Source organism: Manis javanica, chromosome 6 (assembly GCF_040802235.1).
Source record: "Manis javanica isolate MJ-LG chromosome 6, MJ_LKY, whole genome shotgun sequence".
Taxonomy (NCBI): Eukaryota; Metazoa; Chordata; class Mammalia; order Pholidota; family Manidae; genus Manis; species Manis javanica.
This window is the reverse complement of record NC_133161.1, coordinates 148,358,022-148,382,243: the sequence shown is the minus strand read 5'-3', so window position 1 is coordinate 148,382,243 and position 24,222 is coordinate 148,358,022. Positions and strand designations below refer to the sequence as shown.

The window sequence follows — 24,222 nt, the reverse complement described above, 5'->3', positions numbered from 1 at the left end:
CTTCTTTTTCTTATCTGCTCTGCCATCCAAGACCCCTCCTAGAATGTTGAATAAAATTGGTCATCATTAGCATTCGCCTCTGTTCTCAGGTAGAAAAAAAGGGAATGCTTTTTTAAATGAGTCACCAAGTATGATGTTTGTTGAAGTTTTTGTAGATAATCTTTACTATGTTAAGGAAGTTCCATTCTATTGTCAGTTTGCCAAGAGTGATTTTTATTGTGAATGGGTGTTGAATTTGAGCTTTTTTCCTCTGTTGAACAAATCAGAAGGTATTTCTCCTCTAATATGTGAATGTGATGATTTGCATTGATTTTTTTTTTATTTTGGTATCATTAATCTGCATTAATTGATTTTTAAATGTGAAATCACCTTGTATGCCTGGGATAAACCCTCCTGCATAAGAGTGTAGCTACTAAATGAATGGATTCTTAAGTTAGATGGCTTATATCTGAAACCTGGCTGTATACTACTCGGTAGCTGTGTGACTGGGCAATTCACTTGACCTCTCTGTGCCTCAGTTTCCTCATAAGCTGAAATGGGGGTGATAATAATACCTAACTCACAGAATTATTGTAAGGTTTAGTGATACCTCCAAAACGTGTAACCCAGTGCCTAGAACATAGTAAGCGCCATATGTGTAAGTATTTGCTATTTCATTAAATAGACAATAATTTGTTTAAGAGTTTTGTACTTGTGTTCATGAGTAATTTTAGCTTACAACTTTTCTTCCTCATAAATAACCTTGGTATGAGGGTTTGGCTGAACTTATAAAATTAGTTGAGCGGTGTTGTCTTGTTTTCTATTTTATGAGAGAGTTTGTGTAGGATTAGAATCATTGATTCCTTGAATACACGCTGGAACTGACTTGTGGAGCCAGGTGCCCTGAAGGTTCGTGTGGGAACAATTTTCTATTGAAGTTCTCTGATCGTTACAGGTCAAATCAGGTTTTGTATGCATTATATATTTACTTAGGAACTTACAATTCTAAATTTTCTATATATTGGCATAAAGTTATTTGTCATAGTTTGTGATCTTCTAGATGCCCGTAGAACTGCCATGATGCCCCCATTTTCATTCTTGACATGGGTACCTGTGCCTACTCTCTTTTTTTTCCTAGATCATTCAAACCAGATATTTGCTAATTATATCAGTCTTTTCAGAGAGCCAACTCCTGGGCCTTGCTGGTATCTTAATGTAGCTTAGCTTTTTATTTCAGTGGCTTCTGTTCTGTATCATTATTTTTTTTCTCCTTCTATTTGGTGTTCTTTTCCTTAAGCTCATTAGATTTCAGTCTTTCTTCTGGGCCTTCCTTGACTTACAATGGGGTTACATCTCAATATACGTCATAAGTTGAAAATATCTTAGGTGGAAAATGCATGTAGTACACCTAACCTACTGAGCATCACAGCCCAGCCAAGCCCAGCCCACCTGAAGCATGCTCAGAACATGTATGTGAGCCCACAGTTGGGTAATATCCTCTAACACAAAGCCTATTTTATAGTAAAGTATTGACTATCCTGTGTCACTGATTGAATACTGCACTGAAAGTGAAAAACAGAATGGTCCTGTGGGGACAGAACATCTCTAAGTGTCTGAGCTGTTTGCCCGGATCCTCGTGGGCCAGATCCTCATGACCACATGGCAGACTGGGAGCTGTGGCCCGCTGCCCTGCCCAGCCTGGCATCACATGAGAGAGGAGCATCTGGTGTATCACTTGCTGGGGAAAAGATCACAATTCAAAGCATGGTTTCTACTGAAAGCACATTGTTTTTCCATCATAACAAAGTAAAAAAATAAACAACCATCAAAAGTCAGGGACTGCCTGTAATATACACATTTGAGGAATGGAGTTCCCTCTAAAGACTTTGTTAACTTTACAAATTTTGGTATACAGTGTTTTTATTACTACTGAGTTCAAAATATTTCATCATTTCCATTATGATTTCTTTTTTGAACCATGAGGTTTTTTTTTTATTCTTGCATTTCTTAATTTCCAAACAAATAAGGGTGTTCTAGCTATCTTTTTATTTTTTACTTTTAACTTAAATGCATTGGTCAAAGAATATACTTTATATCATTTTGGTCCTTTGAAATATGTTGAGGCTTGCTTTATGAGCTTTATACAGTAATTTTTAATAGCCTGTGTATTCTTGAAGTGAATGTGTAGGTGTAGGATGCTGTATTTTTTATCTATCCATTAAGTCAAGTTGATTAACCCTGCTGCTCAGGTGTTACACATCTTTCGTGATGTTTTCATCTGTTTTTAATGCTCCATCAATTACCTTCTTATCTTATACCCTGTATTTGTCCAGGCAGGTCTATATTTTTTTTTCTCTAGGTCCTTCTGTTCTTCTGAATTGATATTTTTTTGACATTGCATTTTCTCTCCTTTACTAATTTAGAGTTAGTACAGGTTGACTGTACTGTTTTTGTGGCATCTAAAATTCAAGTGTATTTTGCTTTGGATCCTAGAAGCACCAGTGGGGGAATGGAAGAGTGAGTCCCAGAAAGAAAGGAAGCCAGAGGAGGCTCCATTAATGAGCTAGTTCCTGCTGTGGGCAGCCAGGGCCCAGTCCTGCTGGGCTCCTCTGGCAGAGCGGGTTTTAGCATTCTACCCCAAGAGCAAGGAGGGGATGTCTATTCAGCTCTAAGCTCTGTCATGGTGTGAGGGCCTGAGGACCGCTGCTTGAACTCTACGGCTTTTCTGGCCTGCTCTGTGTGCACGGTGAACATACTCCTCCAACCAGAGAGAACCGTGAGGCAGCCGCGGGTGCCTGAGCAGAAAAATGTTGATAGGCATGGCCTGGGCTTCGCACACTGTCATCTGCTTAGAATTACAATATGCATAGTTAACTTCCCCAAATCTGAGATAATCAGTACTTTTACTCCTGGACGATACAAAGATCTAGAACACTTCACCTCCATGTATTCGCCTTCCCCGGAAATTTATAGGCCATTGCTATTGTGTATTTTAATTCCACCCTGCTTATCTTACATATGGTATTAATTCCTCATGTGTCCACTAGAATCACCCACCAGTCAGCCTCCTTAATTGTTTTCCACTCTTCCTTGCCTTTCAGCCCTGCCATCTGCTGTCACATGCCTTTTATCTGCAGTGTGTTATTTAGGATTTCCATTAGAAAGAACTACGTGGCAAACATCCATTTTTGTCTGAAAATGTCCTTTTTTTGTCCCAGTTCTTGAAAGACTTTTTGTTGCTTACACAATTCTAAGTCAATGGACGCTTTATTGTGGCCCACTGGCAATTCTGTTTTCTTGTCTTCTGACTCTATTGCCTTGCAAAGTCAGTTCTCAGCAAAATTGTCTCTTTTTGAAGGTAATCCGTGTTTTTTCTCTGGATATTTTCACCATCTCTTGTCTTTGACATTCTCTGGATGTTTTCAACATCTCATTGTCTTTGGTGTTCTGCAGTTTTATCAATAAAATGTCTACGAGTGGATTGCTTTTTGCACGTCTTGCTTGGGAGTCACTGGACATCTAAATGGAGTGCTTCACAGGGCTGTCCCGGGTTCGAGCTTTGGATTTTTCCATGTGCTCCATTTCCAGGGCAGACAGGGGGCGCCGGAAGTGCAGTGCCGTGGCAGCTACGCCTCAGAAACTCGCAAAGACATCCTGGCTGGATTTTACACCCTTCAAGCCTGTGATTTGATTCTTGAAGATCCAGCACTTGCAGTGATCTGAGACAATCTGGCTGCTCCATCTACAGTCCTGCAACGGGCAGTCTGAACACCACACAGACCTCCTTTACCACCACCTCCCTCCCCAGCCCTGCCACCTGCTGGGAAGCATCAGTGACGGACCCAGCTGGGACCAGGCAGATTATCTCTCTAAGGAATCTGGATTTGGACCATGCAGACTGATCCAGCCAGCAGTGAGGAGATGACTTAGAAGACGGTCGATTCGAGCGCAGAGGCCACTGTTTGGAATGGCCGGAGTGGAGCCATGGCAAGTGGATGATGAAGGTGCGGCCTGTTTCGAGAGAGTAGAGGCCCCCGGCCCTCCGGAAACAGGCAAAAGGGAAAGTTATATGTATATACGTACACATAAAAGTTTATATGTATGTATATGTATGTACAAAATTATGTATATATCTATACATATACATATATGTATAGATATATACATAGAGAGAGAGAGAGAGAGAGGGAAAACAGCGCCTAATGATGTTTTGGTTCACAAGACCCAGTTAGATGCTCTTCATTTTGTTTCCATTATATTCTCCTGTTACTAATTCCCTTTTAACCTGAGCTTCTTTGAGTGAGTCTCTGTGTCTTATAACCAGATGGGCCCTTGCTAAGTCATCCCCCACCGAATGCCGGGCCCTCACTCTGACTGCATTTGGTGCAATATGACAGTAGTAAACTCGTCAGCCAGTGTTTTGAGCACCTGCTAGGTGGGCCATCCTGTGATGTGAGGAGATATAAATAATGGCACCACAAAACAAGTGCTTGGCTGGGCGCAGGAGTCAAAGGGCAGCGTGAGCTCAGAAAGGGGAATTTAAGAAATTCTTAAAGGAAGCCAAGGGCTTGAAGTCCACTTTGAGGGAACTGTCAGGATTTGGGTGGACAGAGGCTCAGTGGGGGGGCTGGGGAGGACATGCCTGCCGGACCCTGAGAAGTGGCAGTCGGCGGTGAGGGCAATGCAGCTGCAGGGGACTGTGGGAGGCTGTGCGGGGCGCAAGGATGGGGTTGGCAGAGGCTTCGGAAAAAGCCTCACCCAGATTTTTAAAATAGCTCTATTACCCTCTGTCCAGAATTCATCTGAAATGAGTCTCCAGCCAACATTCTTTAGCTCTGAATGCACTTTCTATCCTCATTTTCACTCTCCTTTCTTTTCTTTTTGCTTAACATGTTTAAATGTAAACCACTCCTTGGCAGCCCCTTCCTGAAGGAGTCTCTGTGAGCAGGGGAACACTAGTGCCTGTGGTGGAGGCCCTGCCCCTCCAGCTCAGCGGCTAAGTTAGGCAACTTCCCGGACGAGCCCGGGCACACCCTCCTGTGTGTAATCCCTGCAGCTGAACCTCACCTCTTGGCAGGAAATCACGACTCATGGCCCTTCCCCTAAGCTTTCTTAACTGGGAATTTCATCACTTCCCAGAACAGCCAGCATACTTTCAATTTCTCTCAGTTACTGTTTGACCAAACATCTGTGTCTAAGGGGTGGGCCTAACCAACCAAAATAAAATCGATTGCCTGAGACTCAAGACAACTTCTGCAGGTGACTCCCTGGTGCCTGAGAGCGAACAGAGGAGGACTGGACGCAGGAGTGAGACACCATGGAGTCCAGCTTCACCTCCAAGGACACCTACCCGACCCATTTTAACCCTCGGGTTTACCTAGAAAAATACTACAGCTTTGGGTCCAAACACACCGCAGAAAGTGAGATTCTTAAGAATGTTCTGAAAAACCTTTTCAAGATATTCTGCAGAGGTACGTTTGTCTGTTATCTGTGTGTGTGTGTCCCTCCCTGCAAAACGTGAGTGTGTCTCAGTGCCCGGCTAGTCATTGTCGTTTGGCAGCCCTTCATATTTAACTGGGCAGAAAACTGTCATTGGGATGGATACGTTGCAGGTTACAAAGTGCTTTTACACCCATTATCTGATTTGATCGTGTAGATAGGAACCAGACAGGGGTTCTGTGCTTGATTCTATGCCCTTTTGCAAGGGGACCTGATGGGCTACTTCAGAGATGGAGATGGTTATTCTGTTGCTAACATGAAAGAATGTTGTGAATATGCACGGGGCAAAGGCCTCCCAATATGTGAAAAACTGGATGTTTTCTGGAGAAAGACATCATGTGACTCAGTTTTTTTTAAATGTTAACTTTCCTCCAAAGTATTCCTTAATAGCTTTTACAGTCTCTGTGTTGGAGTCTCTCTGAGTCAGGAGTCTGTACACCAGATGTAGATCTTTCTTTTCTTCTCCTAGACCCAAAGATATCCCAGCTGCCTGCCTCCTCCCTGGATGGCAGAATGAGAAATGAAAAGATGTGTGTAAGAAAGACTTTGAGGGAAGAGGAGAGACGGGAGGGCTTTAGGGCTCTCTGGCACGATGCCAGTGGGAATAATGCAAACCAGCTGTGTCCCCCTGCAGTGACACCTGACCCCCTCCCTCCTTCCCTCCTCTGAACCAGATGGCATGAAGGGGGACCTCCTGATCGACATCGGCTCTGGCCCCACCATCTACCAGCTCCTCTCTGCTTGTGAATCCTTCAAGGAGATCATTGTCAGTGACTACAGCGAGCGCAACCTGCAGGAGCTGGAGAAGTGGCTGAAGAAGGAGCCGGGGGCCTTCGACTGGTCCCCAGTGGTGGCCTACGTGTGTGAGCTTGAAGGGAACAGGTAGGGAGACGGGGGTCTGCTTCCTGGCTTTCTGAGAGTTACCTGAGTGACAGTTCATTTTTCTGAAACAAGAATGATTCCTGGAGTCCAAGTTGAAAAGCAAAGGATACAGAGAGAGCAAAGAGAAATTCAAACGGGGGGATGAGAGAACATGAGACAGAGGCGTGCAAGCATCGGTGTGGGTGTGTGGTGCACAGGAAGGGACACACAGAGATGTCAGGCCTGTGTGGGGAGGGGGGACTGTGCTGGTCAGATGTCATAGCCCATCGTTTTAGGGCATCTTTAAGTAAGAGGATAAACCAGCTCCCCACCAGCTGCTTTTGGGCTTCAGGGCTGGTCCCCCGCACCCCCGCCACACACTGGGCCATCCCGATGACAGCCACCCAGGGGCATGGGACCTGCTGTGAGGGTGGGAACGCTGACACCCTCAGCTCCAACGAAAGCTGACTAGGTTTTGTAACTGACATTAGCAGCATAAAGGGATTATTGGAAAAGAATTTTACTCACCATCCATAAAATCAGAGCTTTACCTACTCACAGCTAATAATTGAAATCTTACACTACCCTCCCTACCAATAAATTTACTCAGACTAATCTTGTTGAATTATTAATTTCTCCCCATATGAGAAATTGGCAATAGTCTCCTAACCAGAGGTGACCGGTTCTGCATTTCACTTTCTCTGTCTCGTCCTGATGGGGCTGCTCCTTCTGCCCGTCCGTCGTCCTACGACGCAGCCCAGGCCCCCTCTCCTGCCCAGAGACCTCAGCTCCTGCAGCGCAAGGTGTTTGCTGTCACGCGCACGGAGACCCCGCAGCCGCTGGTGCAAACTGCATACCATGAGCACGTGCTTGCGTATTTCTCCTGGGACCCTGCTGGCCCTGGCTGCTACTTCTTATATGCTCAGCTATACTTAACTCTCTTTGTTCCACCTGTTATTATGGGGTTTTTTTTGTTTTTATTTTTGTACATCTTTCCTGTCTGTCCCCCCACCCCACCTATGGTTTAATTTTCACATGAACGCTCCCCCTACCCAGCCCCCTTTTTCCTTTGTCAGCCCCCTTGTGCTCATTGCTGCACCCTGTGTGTCTCACAACATCCTGCATTTTCCTTTTCTTGTCTTTTTGCTCACAATGGGAAAACAAATATTTCAAAATATTTTTTTCATTATTTCTTTTAATTTACTTTTTTATTGAACTATAGTTGATATACAATATTATACTGGCTTCAAGTGCACACGTAGTGATTTGATAGTTATCCACATTATTAAATGCTCACCCCAATTAGTGTGGTTACTATCTGTCAACATAGAAGGATGTTACAGAATCATCGACTATATTCTCTATCTGTACCCTCACCCCCATGACTAATTTATACTACTATTGAGATTCTGTGCCTCTTTATCCCCTTCACTTATTTCACATACCCTCCCCAACCTGATAGGGTGACCGCCGGTCACTTCTTGGTGTCTATGAGTCTATTTCTGAAAAACATACATATTTTTTTTATTAAGGTATAATTGATATACACTCTCCCATCTCTCCCCTTTGGTGACTGCTAAGGCCCTTCTTGGAGTCTGTGAGTCTGCTGCTGTTTTGTTCCTTCAGTTTTGCTTCATTGTTATACTCCACAAATGAGGGCAATCATTTGGTACTTGTCTTTCTCCACGTGGCGTATTTCACCAAGCATAATATCCTCCAGCTCCATCCGTGTTGTTGCAAATGGTAGGATTTGTTTCTTGCTTATGGCTGAATAGTATTCCATTGTTGGAAAACATACATATTTTTAATAAACATATCGCATGATTTGGATGGGAAACAATTCGGCTTTTCCAGCAAGACAATTCCCCCCAGGAATCAAGTGCCAAGAGTTCTTGGCTCACAGTTAAAGAACTAGCGTGGTTAACTCATTCAGTGAACCTGTGCCGAGCACCTTCCATGTAGCACAGTACAGCTGGCCACTGGGATGATGGCGCAGCAAGCAAGACAGGAGGTCCCTCGTCTGCTGCAGAGCCTATCAGGGGAGGTGAGCAAATGCCAGACGGTTCCGGGACTTGAGCCAGACGGTGGAGGCAGGACCCAACTTATGTTTGAAAAGATCTCTCCGGCTATCGTGTGGAGAATGGGTTGGAGAACTTTACAGGAGAATGAGAGATGCAGAAAGGAGACAATTTACGTCTAAGTAAGAGGTGATGGTGGCTTGGACTAAATGATAGAGGTAGATTATTTTAAGATGAATTTTGGAGATAAAATGGAAAAGTTGGCAATGGTTGGTTATGGGGAATGAGGAGAGGGAAGTATCAAGGATGACTCCCATGTTTCTGAACTTGAATGAGGGTTGAATTAATATTCCTCAATCTCAGGGATAGATATAAACTCTGTGGTCTTAACATGTCCCTGATCCGTGTGCCTGCCTCCCCAGTCTCCTTCTGGAGTGATGGTCAGTCCATTTTCCTGTGCGTGCACTTGTATCTGATTCCCATCGAGACACCGACTTTTGCTTATTCCTGAGTCAGCTTCCCTTCGGAAGCCAAGTCTGTTTCTTTCTTTAACTCTCCCTTGTCTTTTAATGGTCTGCTCACTCATTGCTTATTAGGAACATTCTAAACTTTATATTCATTTCCTTATATAATGTTGCTACACTGTCTTTTTGGTGGTAAACCTGTAAGTCAACACCAAATCAAATGTAAGTCATCAATGCACGATCCCTCATAGCGCAGGGGTATGAACAAAGTAGGAGTTTCACATTTTGTTCCCAGTTCATGTTTTTGCTTCAGGCAGAGTCACCGAACTTCCACGAGGTTTACAGGGACCTTTTATCCCTGTTACCAGACATAATAAGTTTTGCAACCAGAAAATGTGAGTCCTCAACTTTGTTCAAGATTATTTTGGCAATTTTAGTGCCATTGTATTTTGAAATAAATGTTAGAATAGACGTGTCAATTTCTCCACTGCCTTCTGAGACTTTAATTATGATTACTTTGAATTCACAAATCACTTTAGGAGAATGGACCTCTGAATGAAACTACAGTCCATAAATATGGTTTAGTTCTCCATTTCTTTAGGCTTCTTCAGTTCCACTCAGTAGCATTCTATAGTTCTCTTATTTTGCATATGTTTTGTTAAGTTTTTTCACATGATTGTTAATTGTATGTTTTTGATTTCAAAGTTTTAAAGTTTATTTCACTTGCTAGTCTATAGAAATGCAATTGATTTTTGTGTATTGACCTTGTGTCCTGTGATATTACTGATTTAATTTCAGCAGTACTTTTCGTAGCTTCGATAGGTATTTTTAGGCAAAAACTATAGTTATCATCTGTAAATAAATATAGTTTTATTCCTTCTACTCCAACTTTATGCCTTTTATTTACTCCTCTGGCCTTCATACACCAGCTAGGACTTCCAAAACATGTTGAATAAAAGTGATAAGAGTGGACATTTGTGCCTTTTTCTGTATCTTAAGAAAAAATGGTCGATTTTTCATGAAGTATAATTTATGATAGGTTTTTCACAGATATTCTTTATCACACTAAGTTCCTCTCTATGTAAATCAAATATTGAAGTTTGTCAAAAAATTTTTAAATTAATTGAGACAGTCATGTGATTTTTCTCCCTTCTTCTGAAAATACGGATTCCATTGGATGATTTTTGAATGTTTAAACTAAACCAGCATAAACCCCCTTACCATGAAGTAGTCTCCTTTTTGATACCTCACTGGATGTGATTTGCTAATACCTTGTTAGGAATTTTTGCATCTATACACATGAGGGGTATTCAGCTCTAATTTTCTTTTCTTGTAACATGCTTAGCAGAATTTGATTATCAGTGAGGCTGGATTCTTATAACATGCTGGGAGTGTTTCCTCCCCTCTGTTTTTGGAAGGAATTTGTATATTATCAGTATTTTCTTCCTGAAATGATTGCTAGAATTCACAGTGAAGATATCTGGACCTGAAGGTTTTTTTTCTTATTTTATCTATTTGGGTAAATAATATTTTTCAAAGAATTTGTCCTCTTCCGCTTGGTTGGCAACCTTGTTGGTATAGATTTCTTTTTATATTGTCTTCTTATCACCCTTTTAAAAGGGCACGTCTGTGTGATCTGTAGTGACCTTCTCTCTCTTTCACTCTTGATACTGGTGATTTGTCTTTTTAAAAATCTTGATCAATATAGCTAGAGATTGATTTCAAATTTATTGATCTTTTCAAAGAACCAACCTTTGGCTTTGTTGATTTTTTAAAATTGTCCCTCTTCAACTGTGTTGATTTCTGCTCTTATATTTCTTATTTTCTCTCTTCCAGTTACTTTAGTTTTAATGTCCTGTTCTTTTTTTTCCTTTTGCTTCTTTAGATAGAAGCTTAGATACTTGACTCCACACATTTCTTTCTTCTAATTGTAGGCATTTAAAGCTATAAATTTCCTCCAGTTCTGTTCTAGCTGCATCCCATGAATTTAGATATTTTTATTATTATCCAGTTGAGCATTTTTTCTAATTTCCATTGTGATTTCTTCTTTGCCCGTGAATTATTTAGAATTGTGGTGCTCAATTACCAAAAATGTTTGGATTTTCTATATATTATTATTGGTTTCTAATTAAATTTCAGTGTAGTCAAAGATTTAATTTATGGTCAGCATCTGGTCTAGCTTAGTGAACAAATCTACATGCTTTCTCCATTGAAAAGAATATAGATTGTCCAGTTGTGGGTGTAATTTCTCTAAAAATCTATTAATTCAGGTAGATGGACGGTATTGTTCAAATTTTCTACATGATTTTTTGCTAATCATGAGAAAGGTGATTGTGGATTTAGCTCTTGTCTCCATCGTTCTTTCAGTGTTTGCTTCATGCCTTCAGAAGCTTCTTTATTAACCTAAATACACTTTAATACTGTTATATCTTCTTGATGAATTTATCTCCCTGTACCTCCGGGGATACACTTTGTCTTGAAGTCACTTTGGTGTGAATGTGGCTGGGTTATGCTGGGCACCCGTATGAAGTGGCAGGGAGCCTCTAAGATGGCCCCTCTAATCCTCACTCCAAGTAGTCACACTCTGTTTAATTCCCTCCCCCGAGTCCCCTTTAGATTTAGTGACGTGGGTCTGACAAGTACAGGGCAGTAGAATGATGGGACATGGATTCTGAGACCAGGTCACAGCAAGAGCACAGCTCCCCGGCTGGGTGCCCCCTCTTACTCTGACGCTTGACCTGGGGGTGGGCTCAGGGGCACACTTCGGCCTCACGAGAGACCTTGCACCAGAGGCACTCAGAAAATCTGTGCCCTAGGTACAGGTGTCCAACCCAGATAAGTGTTTGTCATTTATATTGCCAAGTTTGTTATATAGAAATAGAAAACTAATATACATGGCATATCTGTCTACAACCTTTTGCTTTCAACCTGTGTTTTTCTACTTAAAATGTTTTTCTTGCAAATAGCATGTAGTAGGTCTTGCTTTTCAATCCAATGTAATAATTTCTGCCTTTTAACTGGACTGTTTGTTCTTTTACATTTAATGTAATTAGTGATATTGTATGGTTGAGTCTAAATCTACCATCTTGGTGTGTATTTTTTGTCACATCTGTTTATTGTCCCTTTGGGTTTTGTGAATGGAAGGAATCATTTTTAGCATTCCATATAGTATAAGTATACACATTTTTAGTATTCCTTTTTATCTCCTCTATTGACCTCTTTTGCATTTTGTGTGTGTATGTGCATGCATGTCTATGAATTTTCTAGATATTACATTATGAATTTTTAACATATCTATTACCATGAATAATGTAAGGTGTCACAATGGTGTCATTCCTTTAGCCCACTTTCCTGCCCCTTATGTGCTTGTGTATTTTACTGTATCTACAGCATGAGAGCATAATACATTCTTACTATTTTTGGTTTAAACAGTTAGTAGTGCTTTATGTATTTGGGCTTTTTATTGTTTTATTTTTAATTGTGGTTTTAGAAAAAAACCACATACCATAAAATTTAGCATCTTAGCCAGGTTTAAGTGTATGGTACAGTAGTTTTAAGTATATCCACATCAGTCACTAGTAGTTTAAACAAATCCGTGTGTAATCTTTGCTATTTGCCCAGCGACGTGTCCTGTCTAGTACTCTCCATTCCTTTCTGCAGATTTGACTCCTATCTGGCATCATTTCCCTTCACCTGAAGAACTTCTTTTAGTATTTCTTATAATGCAGGTGTGCTGGACACAAACTCTATCATCTTATCAAACCAGGTAAGAATCAGTCATTTTTTTTCTTCCTCATAATAAGAGGAATTTAAAAATTTTTGACAAAATCCTTCTAACATCTCCCTTCCCAGTTTTTATTGTTAAAATTGGAGATTTTAAATCCCAAGTTGTACCTTAAGGCATTACTTTTGTATTTTCTTTCAAGATCAATTTGGACTTTTGCTTTCAGTTCGTAATTAATTATATTTGCAGTTATGTAGACATTTTATTTTATGCTCATTTTATATGATTTTTCTAGTTGCTGAGTTTTTAATATTGATTCATCTCTAAGTCAACCAAATAGGTCTTCGAATAATTTTTCTGAGAACACAGAAGTGACATATGTTCTTAGCCCATGTGTATCAAGAATGTATTTTTCTTGGCCCTTACCCATGAACAATATTACCAAATTGTTTAAAATTGCCTAAATATTGCTCCATTTCCCCCCTGGCATTAGTGAGAAGTTGAGAAAGGCTACTTCCATACGGCACTTTCACCTGTAAACCCCTTACTTAGAACTTCATGCTGCCTAAGGGCTTCAAACTGAAGATATGTTCAGATAAAAGCAATTTCAAGCTTCTCTTTTCTATTGACTTTGTGATTCCAAAGAATGAAATTGGGATTAACTAGAAGAAAAAAAAACCCTGAAGCAATGAGGGTTTGAACACTATCCAAGATTATTAAATAAATAAGGAATTTCCTGGGATTCACAGAATTGCAGGGAAAGTCTGTAAAAAAAAGTCCTCAGTCACTGTCAGACAGCACACCTTTCCCAAGCCCAAATCCTGTGTCAAGGAGGCTTTTAGGACTTTGTTCTGAATTCCCCTACCTGTCTCAAGCCTTTCCATCTCATTCAGAAATGAACTCTTAAAATCTAGCAGGACACTAAAAGCGTCACTCATCTAGCAGGACACTAAAAGTGTCACTCATCTAGCAGGACACTAAAAGCGTCACTCATCTAGCAGGACACTGAAAGCGTCACTCATCTAGCAGGACACTGAAAGCGTCACTCATCTAGCAGGACACTGAAAGTGTCACTCATCTAGCAGGACACTGAAAGTGTCACTCATCTAGCAGGACACTAAAAGCGTCACTCATCTAGCAGGACACTAAAAGCGTCACTCATCTAGCAGGACACTGAAAGTGTCACTCATCTAGCAGGACACTGAAAGTGTCACTCATCTAGCAGGACACTAAAAGCGTCACTCATCTAGCAGGACACTAAAAGCGTCACTCATCTAGCAGGACACTGAAAGCGTCACTCATCTAGCAGGACACTAAAAGCGTCACCCATCTAGCAGGACACTGAAAGCGTCACTCATCTAGCAGGACACTAAAAGCGTCACCCATCTCACACCAGAACCATCCGCTTCTAACAACTGGCTCTCGAGACGCCGTCCCTTCCCCATCCGCCTGTTAGACTGAGTGAATTCTGCATTCACACTCTCCTGACCCTGTAGCTGCACCTGCTTTGAGAATGACAGCGATTCCCATTCACCTGCCATCTCCCTTGCTTCTTCAAGTACCTCTATCAACCCACAGCCTGTTTCCCCTGATATCGTTTCTTCTTGATCTAAAGCTATTTCTTGTGCTGACTCTGGCCAAAGACATTTGAGCTGTCCCCTGTTCCTTTGCCTTTGGAATGTGACGCCTACATTTAGATACCACTCATTTTAAAAACTATCTGAAAAGTTGTGAGACATTCTTGCTTCACGCTGCTCATTCATCAAGTCAGAAAGTCAGAGACTAAGGAATAACAAGCCAAGCACGAACCAAGGAAACTAAGCTTTACTTTAAGAAGCCCTAGAAACAGCACTGGTTAACCTCTTGCTCCTGGAACTCAGAGCACACTGCCTGGTGGTCTCCAGACAAGCAGCTTCCACGTCACCGGGGAGCTTACTCAGAACAGAGAATCGACAGAACTCTCTTGAGCTGCCTTTGAACGAGATCTGCCAGGGATTGCATGCATGTTAGTCTGAGAAGTACTAGTTTCTAGAACAGAGCTTCCCAAAAGGTGAGCCAGGACACACTAGTGGGGGACGTACTCTGCAAGTTCTCCTTGGCCCTCAGGGCAGCCAGGAGGGGCTGTGGGGCTGGAGCCCCTCCTGGTTGCCTCTCCAGAGAGCCGCCCATCCACTGACCTCAGTGTCGCTGGCAGGAGACGGTCAGAGCACCTGCAGAGGGGGCCGTGCTCTGAACTAAGTGCCCTCCATACAAAGATTTTCTTAGGTGTTTAAAAAGATGTTTGTCTGTTGCCCAGAATAGACACAGTAGGGCCAAATTTGTCCCACAAACTAGTGAGCTGCCTCTATTAAAGCATCTCTGTATCTTCACGTCTTGTAAAAGATCGCTGTTTCTTCTCAAAATCAAGGTCCCAGTGGTCATGACCGCTGTTGTGGCGGTGCCCAGGACAAGCTGCTGCCTTTTCTAAGGGTGCTTTCTCGTAAACAGGTGCTTCCCTGCGCTCTCTCTCAGAGAATACTAACAGGGCAGGCTGAGAAACCTACAACTGGCCGTTTCCTTCAAATTGCAAATATTTCTCCTCACACGTCTTGAAGCATCTCAACCTCGGCATGCTCCAAACAGAGCTTTAACTTTTCATCCCTAGGGGTGATCACTGGATTAACTTTTTTCCCCCTGCAGTTGTAATCCCCACAAGGACAGAATCTATGTCTCAGTTGTTCCCCAATGCGTCCCCATTGCCCAGCACCCTTCCTGGCATATAATAGAAGTTCAAAGAGTATTTGTAAAATAGATTGCGTGCATTTTGATTTCCAGAGCCCCTCCTAGAACGCCGTCCGCCTGATTCAGCTGTACCTGTACCAAAGTCTCACCACTGGTGAATCCTTGCTTTCTCGGGCCTTACACTGACACCCAAGCTTAGACAGCTTTTACTCCCTTTAATGTCTCCGTGGTTCTCCCTCAGGAGGCATGCTGGAACCCCTGGGGATTCGTTTGGGGGAGGTGAGTGTGCTCGGAAGCGACTTTCCTGGGAGGCTCGGCCCCACCCCCTGCCTTGCAGAGACAGGGCAGGAGGAGCCCTTTGCCAACCTCAGGGTAATTACCTGGGCCATGGGAAGACATCCTTACGAGGTGTGCTGCCCAGGGGCCCCACTCCTCTCCTCTCCTCCCTCCCCACCCGCCCTGGCTCCCACGGGCTTTCACAGAGAGACTGTTTACACAGGAGCAGCTGCCCTTCTTCGTGTAGTGATTGGTTTGACAGAGCCGATCTTTAGAAGTAGACCCCCAGCCCCACCGCTGTTCGCCTTCAGTAAAACCCCCTGACGCATTTCTGGCGTGTGTCAATCACCCACCCCCTGCACTGAACGCGAGGCTGAGCGGCGATCGCCTGTGTCTCCAGGCACGTCTGTCTCGCCGTGGGTGTACCTGCAAGGCCCTGGGGAGCCCTGAGGTGGGGGCATCGTTCGGTCGTCTTGGCAGCTAGTCCACCAGTGCCTGCCAGGCGTCCAAGGGCCACACAGGGATCCAGGGCCATGGGTAGTTCAGACAAATTTCCCTCTCAAACCGGCGCCTTCTCTGTGAGCCTTCTAGACCTTATGGAGTGTCTCACAGCGTGGAAACGATCCCCACCATCATCTGGCTGGCAAGCAGCAGTTCTGTGGCCGTTTGTGTCTTAAAATAGCTTAATGCACAGGGAGGCACAGAGGTCCACCCGCTTCTCCTGATTGCTCAGACACTCCAGACCAGTCAAGACAAACTCTCACCCAGCTACTAATTCTCCCATTGATATGGGGCAGGTAGACCCAATCAAAGGTCATTATTGTTCCCCTTTCATACCAGCTTATTGGTTGGTAGGAATTCCCAGGAACCTATACGTTATCATGCTCCTTCCTCCTTTTAATATAACAGCTTTACTGAGATAAAATTCACACAGTGTGCACTCCACCCATTTAAAGCATGCAATTCGATAGTTCTTAGTATTTTCACAAAGGTATGCAATCCTTGCCACAATTTTAGAGCATTCCCATAACTCCTGAAAGAAACCTGTACCTATTAGCAGTCGCCCCCATGCCCCCGAGCCCCTGATCCCTGGAAACCGCCGGTCTTCTTCCTAACTTGGTAGTTTTGCCCCCTCCAGACACTTGGTGTAAGTGGACTCATACAGTGTGTGGCCTTCTATTTCCGGCTCCCATCACTTACTGTGATGTTCTCAAGGTTCTTCCACATGTTCTAGCTTGTATCGTTCATTCCTTTTTCTCACTGAATAATATTCCTTTGTATTGATATACCAGCTTTTATTTAATGTGCTCATAAGCTGATGGATGTTTCGATTTCCATCTTTTAGTTATTATGAATAATGCTGCTATAAATACTCATGTACAGGTTTTCATTTTTCTTGGGTATATGCCTATGAGTGGAATTTCTGGGCCATGTAGTAATTCCACGTTTACCCTTTTGAGAAGTTGCCAGACTGTTTTCCAAAGTTTTCCATTTTGCATTCCCACCAGTAGTGTGTGTAGGTTCCAGTTTCTCCACATCCTTGTCAACACTTATTATTATGTCTTTTTTATTACAACCATTCTAGTGGATGTGAAGTGGTTATCTCACAGTTTGGTTTGCATTTTTCTGATGCCCGGTGATATTGAGCATCTTTTCGTAGCTTCTTAAATGGAAAATTATAACAAACATAAAGGATGTCTAAATAACTGATTATATGCACTAGGCTTAAGATTTTAACTAAATATTTACAGAGAATGCCCACAGCTAATTGCTCTTATCTCAAACTGTTCTACCTGGAGACTAATCTCCCAAGTTTTATTGAAACCATTCGACTTTTTTCTCATCACCTGAAATGGTCCCACCCGAAGTCTCTCTCTTACCTGCTCTGTGCTGGGCTGGCCTCTGCTCTCTCCAACAAGCCTTGGTGCCCAAGTGGCCACCTTTTCTCCTGGACTGTGTGTTTCTTGAATGTGAGCCTGGATTTATACCCCCAGTGCTTTGTTCATTAACCTCCTCAAAGGGCTGGGCACCCAATCCCAATCCCACTCCCGTCCTGTGGGCTCTGTGGCCTTCTGGCCACTTCACGCCCGTGTCCCCTGCTCATCCCTCTGACCTCCCTGATGTCCCACCATTTATTCCTCCTTTGTCTGTTTCCTTGGTTTCTCCTGTGCACTCTGTATGTTTATCTAATTTTGTTCAGTCATCAGTTTGTTCCTTCAATCCTCCCCTGACAAATTCCAGAAGGCTCTCAGGTGCCCTATTTCATCTCTTGTCCTCACCTTCTCTGTCTCTTTCATTAACTGATTTGCCCTCAAGAAACCTCACTGACTGGGCAGGAAACGATGGGATTCCTAGTGAGTTTACCAAGAACATGAGATCATTCAGGGAGAAGGTCTCTACGTGCAGTACACGTGGGGCTTGAGAATGGTGACTGGTAGTTCTGCCCCCTGGAGGGGACCTGGCCGCAGTTCGCCACGGTGATCAACAGGCCCCATCAACATCTGCAGAAGACTCCCCTCCATGCCGCCGATCAGCAGCTACCACAAAAATACCATTTCAGCACTTTAAACCCATTATCACCTGACATGTATGGCTGCTACCTCGCAGTTTGGCAGAGGGGACAAGGGTAATCAATAATAATCATAACAACAATGATAACAAGTGAGCCAGGCGCTCTTGTAAGCAGCGGAGGATGAACAATTTCACGGGGGCGACCTGTCATAGAGTCAGGCAGCTGTGTTCTTTTATTGTCATTTCCATGTTATTAATCACTTTATGAAGAGATACCAGCACAGGGTAATGTCACATTCAGATACCAAAATAGCCCCTCATTTCTTCTTTCTCCATTTTTATAACAGTCATAGCGCTAGGGGTGTCACGGGTTGGGACAACACTGCCGTCCTCAGCCCTCACCGGAGACTCTGGGGTCCCTGGGGAGGGGCGGATGACAGCGTCTGTTCCTTCGTGTCTTTCAGAGTCAAGGTGCCAGAGAAGGAGGAGAAGCTGAGGCAGGCGGTCAAGCAGGTCCTGAAGTGTGATGTGACTCAGAGCCGGCCGCTTGGCTCTGTCTCCCTGCCCCTGGCCGACTGTGTGCTCAGCACGCTGTGCTTGGACGCTGCCTGCCCAGACTTACCTACCTACCGCGCAGCCCTCAGGTACCTCGGCAGCCTGCTGAAGCCGGAGGGCTTCCTGGTGGTGGTGGATGCCCTGAAGAGCAGCTTCTACATGGTTGGCGAGCAGAGGTTCTCCAGCCTTGTCCTGGGCCGGGAGGAGATCGAGGCTGCCATGAAAGAGGCTGGCTACTCCATCGAGCAATTCGAGGTGCTCCCTCAAGGGTACTCCTCCACCATATGCAACAATGAGGGGCTGTTCATCCTGGTGGGGCGGAAGCTGGGCCGTTGTGCGTGAAAGCTGGTGATCCCAATTAAAGCAGTGCTTCTCTTGGCCCAGCTGACTTCAATCCTTGATTCCAGGTGCCTTGGGCACCTTGCTGAGGAGGCTGATGGTGGGGCCCTGGGACTCATTTAGGCGGCGCTGGAAGGGCCAGTCCACTTAGGAGCAGTGTGCTGGTACTACACGGGCCTAAGGATGACAGCCGGCAGGCCCAGGCCTCCTGCCTGTGGTCGCAGAAGCCGTGTCTTCCCTGAGCATGGCCGTTCTGGGGGCTCAAGCCCGCGCCTGCCCACAGAGCACTGTCTGCCCTCCCTCCTTGTTTTCCTGGGGGCCTGCAGCCCTCTCTCCCAGGGGCAGGCTTCTGCTCTCCAGCAACTGCCCCTCTGGGGCCGCCCCCACCTTCAGGGTCAGAAAACAGCTGCCCCTTTGCTCCTGGGTCCCAAGTACGGGGCAGGCCCTTCTCCCCCCTCCCACGTCCAAGCAGGACTCTGACCCCTGCCTGAAGAGAGGTTTGGGCATCAGCAAGAGAAACACCAGGCGGTATCCTGCAGCTGCTACTGGAAACAAGTACCAGCGCCCCTCATCAGCGGGGCCTAACGGTAGTCGGTTAGTGTAGCTCCTGGCCAAGCCTCTGCCTGGGGTCAGCTCACATGCCCGCAGCATGTCCACCCTCTCCGGCTCTGAGGCCCGTCACTGTGATGCTCTAAAACAGGCTGACAAACTGTGGCCGTGAGCCAAGCCCAGCCTGCTGCCTGCTCGGTGAAGTTTTATTGGAACAGCCACGCGATTCGTTACTGTCCTGTCTGTGGCTGTTTCCACGGTACAGCGGCAGGGTTCAGTAATTGTGGCGGCACCGCGTGCATGGCCCGCAAAGCTAAAAATCTGTTACCTGGATCTTTATGGAAAGTTTTCCCACCTTTACCCCGGAGAGGGGCTCCCTCCTCACACAGGGCAGAGGCCCTTGCCCCCAGCCCTCCTTTCTCCCCTCCTCCCAGGATTACCGACCAACTGGGACATTCCTGCTTTCCCCTGGGGGAGTCCTTCCTTTCCGCAGCCCCACATCGGAGCATTTCTGCTTGCGTGGTTGTGTCGGACAATGTCACATCACCATATTGGGCCATTTCTAGGACATTTTCAGCTGTTCAATCTCTTGGGACATTTCCACCACAACCCAATATTACCTGATGACACTTTCTAGAGATTCTGTCCTAACAGGCCAGTCCAGGCTGGCCAGGGAAAGCCAAGTGCGGCTGTTCCTACCAGCAGGCGGCAATGGCCAAGCAAACAACAGCTCTGAGGAGGACAGACATCTGATCCCCGGGGAGCCGGCGCCAAAGCCACCGAACCACAGAGAGGCCCACGTCTGTGGGGACAGGGCTCCCTCAAACCCATGGGCCATGAACCCTGCCCACCCAGAGCAAGAGCTTCCCCTCTGTGTGGGGTCACTTCCCCAAACAATGGCCCTTACTCATATTTACTGTATTTTTCTGGTTTAAAGGAATGCTATGCAACCTCTTTTTAAAATGAGCTTTAAAGTGACAGGTTTTCTACTTTTCCTATGAAAGTTTTGGGGGGAAAAGTCCAAGACCAGACTGGAAAGAACAGCTTCATAAGGCAAGAAGCAGACAAGTTTTCTGTGATTTCCCTCTAGGGCGGCATTCGTTGCATCGTCTCACAGCTGTTTATTTTTGCTTTCCTTCTGAACTGTGAGGGTCTTGGGTTTATATTGGGTTCCTCAGCACCTTGGCCAACAGGGTCTAGGTGCTGGGGGAAGAACCCTGTTCTCAGGAGCTGTGTTCTAGAGCAGGGAGTGGAGGGGTGGGCAGACAGGGAAACTGAGGCAGTAAGGATTCCTGATGGATAAGAGCTGTGAAAGAGATATAACAGGGTAAGGGAATGGGACTGAGTCAAACAATAGGGGTTTATCGATCTCATTAATAAGAAATTCAGAGGTAGGTGCTTCCAGGAGGAAACGGTGGCTCAGCAGCCTCCCCAGCCATCATGGTCACACCCCCTTCCACTAGGCCTTTGCAGTGAGCGGGATTTTCACGGGAAGAAAGCTTTTCCAGAAGCCCCCAGCAGGGTTCCTACATCTTACAGACCAAAACTGAGTAACACTCCCACCTCTAGACCAGCCCCAGACAGAACAGAGAGGACACAGGCACGTTCCTCAAGATTTGGTAAAAGAATGAATAAATTCTTGGCTGATAACATCAAGGAAAGAGAAAACTCACTGGGGCCAGTGAATGCACCAGCATCTCTGTCATCCTAGTCACCCACTTTTTTTTTTCCCAGCCACAGTGATCACCCCATGTTCAAATTCTGGCTCTGCCACTTGGCCACTTCTCCTTGGACACCTTGGGTCACCTCTCTGTCACAGTTTCCGCATCTGTAAGATGAGATTAACGTACAAGGTCTTATCCAGAGAATAAAAATAAACTACATATAACAGGACCTAGAATAATGCTCAGCACTTGATAAGCACATACCATTTATTTACTGCAATCTATAATCATCTTCCTCACATCTCCAGCTTTGATAGGACCTGCCGAGCAGCCTAGAACAGATGTCTAAGTAGGAGTGTTTCAGTCCTGGGCTGCAGGCATCGTGGCCCTTCTGTGGCATTACCTTCTGGAAGGGCTGGGACAGTAGTGTCTACACCACACACCACCCATTCCTTTCTCATTTAAGAAATATCCCACATACGTTAAATTAGCACCTCCTTCACCTTCGCTGCTCCAGGCAGAGAGAGTCACAAGTGAAACCCAAGTGTGAGCCGCTCAAGGGTCTCTGTCCACCTTCGCTCACACAGCAACACCCTGAGGGTGTCTGGGTCCTTCGAAGGCTGTACTATCACCTGCAGTGCCTGGCTCTGGGTGCCCAGGGCCCTGCTGGTTTCCTCCCAGAGAGGGAGGGATGCTTTCCATCCACACCAGGAGTCAGCAACTTCTGCTGCGAAGGGCCGCATGGCAAATATCTTCAGCTCTGCAGGCCGCATAATCGAGCTCAACCTCTCAAGTCTGAGGCGATAGTAAAAAGAGCTGTAGACAATATGCAAATTAATGGGCACGGTTGTGTCCCAGTAAAACTTTGTTTACACAAACAGATAGATGTGTGGATTTGGCCCAAAGGTTGTGGTTTACTGATCCCTTATGTAGACCCTGAAGCAGCCTTGCCTGTGCCCAACCTGCTGTAAGGTTTCTCATGAACATTCCAGTTAGTTTCTAATACTTAGTTCTGCTTAGAGGAGCTCAGACCCAGCCCAAGGGGCTGAAGGGGAAATCAGGAGAACACTGTTTTACCCCAAACTCCATTCGTGCTCCATCCGTCCCTTCCCAATGCACCCCCCACCCCACCTCCCCGGCCAGAGCTCCTTGCTGCTGCGGTGGGAAGGCACTCAGTGTGTGCAGACAGAAAATGCAGGTGGGGGCTAGGTGGAGTCAGTTTCCCCGATAGACCTCAGACTACAAGCTGCTGTTGGAAAGCAATTTAGGGCATCACTGTAACATTTAGAAGAACCAAGAATACACTAGAAGACAAGTTCCCAGATGGTAGCACTTAAATGGTATTATTTTGTGAAGTTTTTTTCAGTTTATGAAACTACATATATATATATATACACACACACACATATAAAACCACAACTTCTTGTTACTGGATTGTGGTATAAAATGTATTTATAACTGTGGGCTGTTATCACAGGAGTCGGAAAGCCACTGGGCTGTGATCACAGGAGTCGGAAAGCCACTGGACTCCACTTGGAGCGTCTGGGCCCCAGCTCGGAGAGCCCACATTTCTCTTTCATGCAAAGGTGGAAGGCGTGGTCCCTGTTCTTAGCCAACTCTGGGTCACTGGGGGAAACGGACATGCGCCTAGTTACAGTTCAGCGAGTTGAGGGCTCTGAGGTGAGTGGGCACGGGGTGTTCCAAAGGAGGGATGTCAAGAAAGGTGGCATGCGCTCTGGGTCTGTTGGGCAGATGGGGAAGAAAGGACACGTGGGAGGAGCACCACGTAAGCGTTGTGGAATGCCAGCGCCTGCTGGCGCTGCCCTTACAGGTTTGCTCCACACGTGAAGTGGGCCTGAGCACACATTGGCTTCTGGGCTTCTGCTCTCGTTCCCTGAAATCAAACAGAGCAGCCAGGTCACCGGCAGACACTGACCTCGGGTCCCTCTGGCACTAACTTAGAAATCTCTTTGACCACTGACCCAGCACACACGTTTCTCAGCCCGCTTTCTGGGGATATGTCGCCCTGAGTGAACTGTTATGATGCTGGAAGACGTGCATCTGCATGAGGTCCTGGTCAGGGACCAGGGAGGAGAGAGCTGGGTGGACAGTTTGGGGCCCTGCAGCCCGAGCAGCCCGGCCCCTGTGGCCCCCATCAGCTGGCCTTCAAGGGCGGTGGGAGGAGATGCCCGTGCTGTGACTCACGCAGCTGGCCTCCAAGAGTTGTGGCGGCCCCTCTGACTTTAGCCTCAGCGACGCCGGGAAGGCGAGGGCGCCACTCTGTCCCGGGCAGGCTGGGGGGAGGCGGGGCTAGCCCGGCAGTGGGGGCAGGACACATGCACGCACCTTGCCCCACCACGCGGTTGGCCTTCCTCAAGCCCAGGGCTCTCCTGTGACATGGGGCAGTGGTCGTTTCTCAGGACCGCTGAGATCTCAGGAGGCAGCTGCAGGGCATCTCAGAGCCTATTAGTGGTAAACAGCCGTTAGATAAGTTGATACCCCCTCCAGGACAGCCACGTGTCGCCTACGTACACTAGGATTTCCTGTGCTGAATGGGCACAGCCTTCAAAGCTCTCGAAGAGCCCGTGACCGAGCCTGGGAACCTGTGTGCCTTGGTCTGGGTCAGCACCACTGTTACGGGTCAGCACCCTGACCCAGCCGCCTTCGCAGCCACCCGCCTGTCCGGGACACGCCGCCTGGGCCCCCACGCACTGGGCTCAGGGGCGGAGGGCACCCGCCGCCCTGCAGGTGCCCCGAACCCCGAACCTCGGGCCTGCGAGGGGACCGGAGAGTAGCGCCCTCCCACCGAGCCGAGGTCAAGCCCTCAGCTTCTCTGGTTCTCGGACCAGCCGTGCGGGACCCTCGTGCCCCTCCCGGCAGGGCCCTCCGAGAGCAGCCCCTTCCCGTGCAGGATGCCCATGCCCTCTGCTCAAAAAAAACAAGCAGCTGGAGGTCAGGCGTTCCAGGGAGATCATCCCAAAGAAAAACACCATCGCGGGCCGAATCACTTCATATTTTCCGATGGAAACGGGCTTCTCCTTCCCTGTCCACCCACCATTCTC

General features: G+C 46.0%; 1 protein-coding gene across 3 annotated transcripts; it reads left to right on the top strand.

Moving 5' to 3' along the window:
- The first annotated feature begins 3,966 nt into the window (after positions 1-3,966).
- NNMT (nicotinamide N-methyltransferase) lies at positions 3,967-18,988 on the top strand. 3 transcript variants are annotated; one of them, XM_073239758.1, is made up of 6 exons: positions 3,967-3,983; positions 5,239-5,450; positions 6,153-6,360; positions 7,096-7,142; positions 12,482-12,587; positions 18,518-18,988. In XM_073239758.1, the coding sequence occupies exons 2-6, from the start codon at positions 5,297-5,299 to the stop codon at positions 18,948-18,950; spliced, it is 948 nt and encodes a 315-aa protein (XP_073095859.1). In that variant the 5' UTR covers positions 3,967-3,983; positions 5,239-5,296; the 3' UTR covers positions 18,951-18,988. The 3 variants fall into 3 exon arrangements, with proteins under 3 accessions (XP_073095859.1, XP_073095858.1, XP_017523935.2); XM_073239757.1 differs by having other exon boundaries at positions 7,096-7,181; XM_017668446.3 differs by lacking the exons at positions 3,967-3,983; positions 7,096-7,142; positions 12,482-12,587.
- Positions 18,989-24,222: the final 5,234 nt, after the last annotated feature.